The sequence below is a fragment of the Myotis davidii genome, unplaced genomic scaffold (assembly GCF_000327345.1).
Source record: "Myotis davidii unplaced genomic scaffold, ASM32734v1 scaffold225, whole genome shotgun sequence".
Lineage (NCBI taxonomy): Eukaryota > Metazoa > Chordata > Mammalia > Chiroptera > Vespertilionidae > Myotis > Myotis davidii.
In genome coordinates this window covers 595,325-603,036 of record NW_006296222.1, presented here as the reverse complement: position 1 = coordinate 603,036, position 7,712 = coordinate 595,325, and the positions used below count along the sequence as shown (strand labels likewise).

The window sequence follows — 7,712 nt, the reverse complement described above, 5'->3', positions numbered from 1 at the left end:
CGTGCCACACCCCCTTCAGGCTGGTGTACCCACTGGGGTGCCTGGAAAGCCTGGGTGAGGGGCTGATGACTTTTTGCAGGCTGACCAAGCCCCCCAGTGGGGACCCTCACCCCATGTGGGTGTGGCCAGCCTGGGTGAGGGGCTGGGGGCCATTTTCAGGCTGTCTACAGACCCTTCAGGGTGAGGGGATCCTGCTGGGGTGCCTGGCCAACCTGGGTGAGGGGCTGATGGCGCTTTTCAGGCTGGCCACGCCCCCCAGCGACCCAAGCTCTGAGCCTCTTCCCTTTATCTTTTTTTCTGTTTTTCAGATCCTCCTTGAGTGGAGGCCAGGGTGGGCTGGAAGCAGGTATCAGGGATTTATTTATTTTCTATAATTGAAACTTTGTAGCCTTGAGCGGAGCCCAGGTCGGCCAGGACAAGCGGGAAGCTTGGCTTCCTCCATCGCCGGAAGCAACCCAAGCTTCCTGCTCACTCCAGCTCTGTGGCCACCACCATCTTAGTTGGGTTAATTTGCATACTCACTACTGATTGACTAGTGGGCATGGCTTGTGGGTATAGTGGATTGGTGGAGTGCTGGTTAATTTGCATGTTTCTCTTTTATTAGTGTAGATGTGTGTGTGTGTATATATATATATATGTATGTATATGTGTGTGTGTGTATATATATATGTGTGTATACACATATATATATATATACACACACACATATAGTTTAATGACCTTTAAAATTTTCTAATAATATACATTTTAAAAGCATAGGAATTAAAGTTTGATTTTAGTACAAGATTGCTGGATCCATCCATCAATACTTTTCTTATGCCAGTGGAGATTATTAGAGTGACTAAGTAACAAAAGTTTTAAATTATCCATGATTTATTAATTCAGTCATGAATTGTATAAGTGGTTGTCAGGTGGCAAAGGTCAAAACAAGGAATGATCAGCTGTCAGAATTTACCAAGAAGTTTTTCAAGGCACTATTTTTCATTCCTATCTCCTATGCCCTGCCTTATATGCATATATTTTATTTCCCCTATCCAGAAATCTGCTACTGTAAAAGTTGACATTTATTAAATATTTATAGTGTGCTAAGGATGTGCTTTCTGTGGCTTATTACAGGTAGCATTCTGTGCAACTCTTGGAGATGGTCTACACTATTATCCCCTTTTTACAGATGGACAGTTAGGCACAGAGAATTAGTTTTTTCCGAGGATGTAAAGCTAATAAGTGGTAGAGGCAGGACTTGAATTCAGGCGGTTTAACTTTGGAAACCTGTTCTAAGGACCACACTACTCGTGGGCGGGCGGGGGGCAAGAAAGCTCGTGGAGAGAAGGAGAGAGAGGGAAGAATGTTGAGAGTATTCTGAAAGGGCTCATCTGCCAGTTCTATGTCCCTTCTCCACTGAGTGCAGCAGCTGAACCCTGTATTTCTCTTAGACAATTCCTTTTTCATTTGAAACTTTGACAGGAATATATTATTTGGAGATATGAATCAAAGTCATTTTCTATTTTTTATCCTCAGGATTCTATATTCAGGAAGGCCCTTTGGTATCTTGCGAAAATAAATACTGTGGTTTGGGAAGGCACTGTGTTATCAGCAGAGAGACAGGACAAGCAGAATGTGCCTGCATGAACCTTTGCAAACGGCACTACAAACCTGTGTGTGGATCTGATGGAGAATTCTATGCAAACCACTGTGAAGTGCACAGAGCTGCTTGCCTGAAGAAACAAAAGATCACCATTGTTCACAATGAAGACTGCTTCTTCAAAGGTAAGTCCAGGTGAACCTGAATTGTCACCCTCCTCTCTTTTTTTCTCTTCTCTCAACTAGTGCTTTTAAGTTTAAACTAACACAATTTTATATCAGCAAATGTCTGAAAAGAGAAAGAAAAAAGACATGTGAGCTTAGTTACATCAGTAAGCAGCAAGTGAATAGAAATTTACAAGGATACAATTCTGAATCTCAGTTATTACAACAAAGCTGGCCAAAATATGCCTCAAAATTTAATATAGCTTACAGCATTGCACCATATGGCTTCCCAATCATGCAGTTATCTTAGAGACACAGGGTGGCTGGCCAATTCAGTCAACAGGCCAAATCCAGCCGGTGAGAAGCACCTGGGGTGGAATTGAGGGAATAGTGAACGCCAAGTCATGCTGTGATAACATCTCATTTCACCCTGATTAAAAAGGATGCTTTCATTTGTACTACATAATTCAAATGGTATTGAACTCATAGATGTCTACTGATATAATTGGGAAGAACTCATGCTAAACTTATTTAGTAAGTCTGAGATGGCCTTAATTTAAAATTTTAAAGTGTTGGTATTTGTTTTCATGGTAGGTACTGCTGAATTAGTAATATGACAATTATTTTAACATGCTATAGAAATAAATCATTGAACATTTTAAAATGAGTTATTTATTTGTAAACTTACCTATTATTTGATTTATTGTTTTTGTACTGGAGAAATTATTTGTTTGTTAATAGTCATAAGACAGACTAAAATTCTAACATCTTAAATATATTATTTATTTAAAGCACTAATGTATTATTTAAATACTAGAGGCCTGGTGCACGAAAATTCATGCACTTGGGGGGGGGGGCCTCAGCCCGCCTTGCACCCTCTCGCAGTCCAGGACCCCTCAGGGGATGTCCACCTGCTGGTTTAGGCCTGCTCCCTGGGGGATCAGGCCTAAGCTACAGTCAGACATCCTTAGCACTGCCAAGGAGGTGGGAGAGGCTCCTGCCACTGCCGCTGCACTTGCAGCCTTCAGCCCAACTTGTGGATGAGTGGAGCTCCCCCTGTGGGAGTGCACTGACCACCAGAGGCAGCTCCTGCATTGAGCGTCTGCCCCCTGCTGGTCAGTGTGTGTCATAGTGACTGGTCATTCCTGGTTGTTCTGCTGTTAGGGTCACTTCGCATATTACCCTTTTATTACAGAAGATATATAAACTTTTATTATTTGAATAAACCAGTGATCAATCTGATTATGAATCTTTGGTTCCATGTCCCAGTTTCCCAGAATATCCCTGAACTATATTTACTCTTACAAACTTGTTGGATGTTTTAATTTTGGTTTACATTCATGTTTCAAATATGTTATTACACTTTCTTTGCTCACCAATTATGGTAAAATGACTGTTAAAATTTGTCATTTTTTAATCTTGGTAGGACACATAAAGTATTATTTCCCAGGTGATGAGAAAAAATTTATGTAGCTTTTAAATGATACAAATGAAATGCTTTATAGTGATTGTGGCTACTAGCAGCCCTCAGATATAAATGAAGAAAAAAGAATAGTCTCCTTACCAGTATGACCTGTGTGCACCTTTACTACATGTTCTGAGAATTTTATGATATTAGATTTTCTTCCTTGACAGAAAGAAGAGCAGCTACTTTGGTTTTAAGTTCAATTTATTCCCCTCTTCTATCAAATCTGTTTTACAAATAACTAAAATTGATTCCATTAACATTCTGCTTTAAAGCTCATAAAAGAGTATTTTTTCTGTAATTTGGACCTGAGATGATACGGTGAGAATTTTTCTATTCCACTGATGCATAGTATCATAAAACTATGTAAATATATGCTATTAAGTTAATTTAGAGTCATATTCTCCAGCTGAGGTTTTGTCCAGCCGACACTAAAGAATTGATTATGGAAATATATGGTATTAAGTATAATGTGGGAAAAAACCTGGCATATTTAATGTTCTGCTTTATTTCTGGATGCTTAGGCATAATGTAACTCACATGTAAATCAGCATGGAGGTACATGAACTAGATACAGCTGAAAATGTTGCCTTCCTTATGACTTTATAGACAATAGTTTAAGAACTTTGGTCCTTCACATGTATACTAAGCATAGTTATAAAATTTATGATTGCTTCAAAATACGTTCTCATTATATATAGTATTAAAATTTCTTTTATTTTGGGGAGGTTAGTTAGCACATTTCCCAGGTCACAGAATTTGTCATCTGCTATTTATTGGTTTATTTGTTTTGATGTTTTGCCTCACATATCATTCATAAAAGGGCTTACTTACAGCAAAATATAAGTAAATAATATAGAAGAAACAATAAATTCCCTGTCTTTGTAGTGTACAATTGGCCAAGGTTTAGACGTAAAAGAAGATTCTGTATAGCTGAAGGCCTGGCATTGTTGTGATGGCTAAAATGAATTCTTGTGACTGTGAATAATAGTTTCTGTGGAATGTCAGTTATTTATAGATTCTAATGATGGTATAAATGAAGAAGCAAATTAAGTTTTGGTTGGAATAAGCAACAGCCATTATTTTAGGAATTATTTTTGGGGGGATTTCACACTATAAAAGAAGAGTTGAGTAGTTGCAACAGCAAGTATGTCCAGCAAAGCCTAAAAAGTGTTTCATCTGGATCTTTTCAGATAAAGTTTATTAACTTCTGTTTTAAAAGATTACAAGTGCCTTAAAATTAATTTTTAAAAATGTTTGCAGATCTCTACTATTCTGTATCTTGAGGGTATGGAGGGCAAGCACACATGGACAAATTGAGTAGAACACACAAATGGATACAAGTAAAACAAGAAATCTGTGCAAGATTAATAGGTAGTATCATAGCTGCTATCCTGTTTAGGATGTACTATGCAAGGGTAGGCAAAAGTATGTTTACAGCTGTGAGTACACGAATCAAAGTTTATTTTTGTATTATTATTTATTAATTGTATTTTTTTGTATACAAACAACTGTTGACCTACTTTTGCTCAACCCTATAGTTTTTCAAAATGTTAGCCCTCGTAGAAACTAGGTGGAGGTACATAGACTCTCTCTGTGTTATTTCTTACAACAACATATGACTTAATGATTATCTCAAAATAATGGTATTTAATAAAAAAAATGTGCCGGAAAAATATTAGCAGATACTTAAAACAATTTAAAGAAAGTAGAATTTGCATTATGTATTAATTATTTGAACTTTAACGGAAGTCTTAATTGTTTCACATACTGAATTTATCACATTTATGTTTGGTACTTATATTTGAAATATTTTAAATATATTATATTTATGAAATCATATATATTAATTCATTGTTTTAAATTTAAGATTAGAGTATAGGTAAATATAAATATATATGTATATATGTGTTTGTATCTATATGTATACTTGTATCTATAACTATATCTATATATCCTCTTACTATTATTTGTGTTACATATTTAAGTGCTTCTGTACTATGCTCAGCATTTGTGAATACTCTAAAATAGAGACATGAATTCACTAGAATTATCTTAATGATTAAAGGTTTGTGGAACTGTAGAGAAAACATAACATTTTTCTAATTTTGCTCTATTCACATTTATTGATTATAAAGAAACTGGCCATAATGGGATTAGAATATTGTAATATTTGTTTATTGAAATGAATAGTTTATACTGATGCTTAACATAGCATAAAACTTTCTACTTTTACATTATGTTTAGCTATTACTTATAGCGATAGTTTTGCTTTAATGACATTTCCTATCCTCACCCCTACTCCCAAAGGGCTCTCTAATTACTAAAATCCCACATCACTTGTAACAGGTACAATTTCCTCTCTCTTTGACACAGGTCAGTCTGTCATACACAGCAGAATTTAGTTACTCGGGGTACAGATATAAGCTGGAATAAGAAAGTCAAGATGTAACCCGTGCCAAATGGGGAATTAAACCTTTTATGAGAAAGTCAATTGAACAAAAACTCTTTTGCCATTTACTATGTTGAGAATAAAACTGCCATAAAAGCAAATGTTCTGTGCACTTAAATGTGCATCACAAACAATAACAACTTGGGAAATATGGTTTTTATGGCTATATGTGTGCTCTTTGAATGAGATCTGACATTGTGTTCTTTTTCTTTGGTCTAATTTGGATAGACATTCATATTTCATTTTTTAAAATTGGTTCTTTTACCAGAACTTTTTTTTTAAGATGGGGATTCTAGAATGTAGGCTTAAAAACTAGGCTGCCAATAATGTTTTAAAATGTATCAGTAAATGTAATGTGCTCATACACATTTTCTTTTAGATTGCTTTTTTAAAAGGGTACCTTTATAAAGCTTTGATTTTATGTGCAAACAATCTTTTATATCATTTCATAAAATATTATAATCTTCAAAAATATATAAACTTTCTCTTTATTCTATTTATTTGAATCATAAAATATTATTTCATTTAGTATCTAAATATGACACCTATTAGATCTACAACAGTGTCATGCTATACCCCTCCCTCCCCTTAGCAAAACACAACTTCACTAGTATTGACTGAGTTGGTGCTTTGTATATAATTTTTGTCAAATTTTCCTATTTATAATATATAGGAAATACATTTAATTTTCAAATACATAATCTTATCTTGTTTTTGTACATTTTCATGTTATATTATTTTTCTTCAGGTTCAAATTATAAAAGAAATATTTTTTTAAATATTTTATTTTATATTTTCTATGGCTATATGAATATTTCAGTAATAGTTATTAAGCACAATATTCAATAGTGACAGAAAAAAATGAGAACATTAGTTCAAATAATTTGTCTTCTATCTTGAAGCTGTTTAAATATTGTATCAGTCATTACCCCTCACTGACACCTTCACTTATCATGTTTATTTGCTCAGTAACCTATTTTCAAATGCTGAATGTGATATTTCTGTAACGTACAAAGTGAAGAACTTTTTTTACAACTATTAGTTTTCAATGTAGTTGACTTCTCCTCTTTGATATATATTAGGGAAAACAGGATGATGAAAAACTTTCCATTGATTACACACAGCATATGTAATTAGGGATGAAATGTTCTAGAAAATGCAGTTGAAAGTTGTTCTCTATTAGACTGATTTATATTTCACTTTTAAAATCCGTTCTGAGGGGTGCATACAAATATTTCAGAGAACATTTGAAAACTTATTAATGACATAAATGTAAACCAAATGGGAAAAGTGAGAAGTTTTGCATGTGGTTATCATCCTCATAGTGATGAAAAATAAAATGGTAGGGAATCACATTAAATAAAGGGGATTTGACATGTACCAGCACAATAAAATGCATAGATAATTATCAATATTGCTCTTTTAATATTAGTTAAGCTAAGTATAAAGAACTTATTTAATTTTAAAATTTTAAATTAATTCAGTGCATTAATATGCAATAAGTCTATTTTTGGTTTATGAAAACACAACATCTAGGTATAATTTATTGATTAATCTCATGGTTAGAATAGAGCTTCACTCTTTGGGGTGGTATATGCTCAGACAGTTGTGACACATTTCATGTGTTCCCTCATGTGATAATCACTTCAACAACATATTTCTATGTTTCCCTCATTAATATGTGAAATTCCAGTAATTTGCATAAAGTCTTTCTAAAGCTCCCTAAGCCTGAAATCTAGACAAGGGTGATGATTACATTTTGTCAGTAATTTTCCTCTTGACCACATCTAAAGCGCTTACATGTGATCATCAAAGTTCTTTAATAGATTTGCCTGCCAAGCCAGGTTGAACTAAAAGACCATAATATGGAGGAGAACCAAGATGGCGGCATAGGTTAAAGCCGGAGTTTGCTGCCTTGAACAACCACTTCAAAAGTGAAACTAAAAGACTGAACGGACATCATCCAGAACCACAGGAATGCTGGCTGAGTGGAAGTCCTACAATTAGGAGGAAATATTACTTGCAAAATCAGATGAAGGGATTGAAGTG

The 7,712-nt window shown here is 34.7% G+C and overlaps 1 protein-coding gene across 2 annotated transcripts in view; it reads left to right on the top strand.

Annotated features, from left to right (window-relative positions):
* The window catches only part of FSTL5 (follistatin like 5), a 570,527-nt gene that overhangs the window by 197,206 nt on the left and 365,609 nt on the right, over positions 1–7,712 (top strand). For both annotated transcript variants that reach the window (XM_006771055.2, XM_006771054.2), the window contains exon 4: positions 1,519–1,767. In XM_006771055.2, the coding sequence (XP_006771118.1) occupies positions 1,519–1,767 (249 nt within the window). The remainder of the gene's footprint in view (positions 1–1,518; positions 1,768–7,712) is intronic.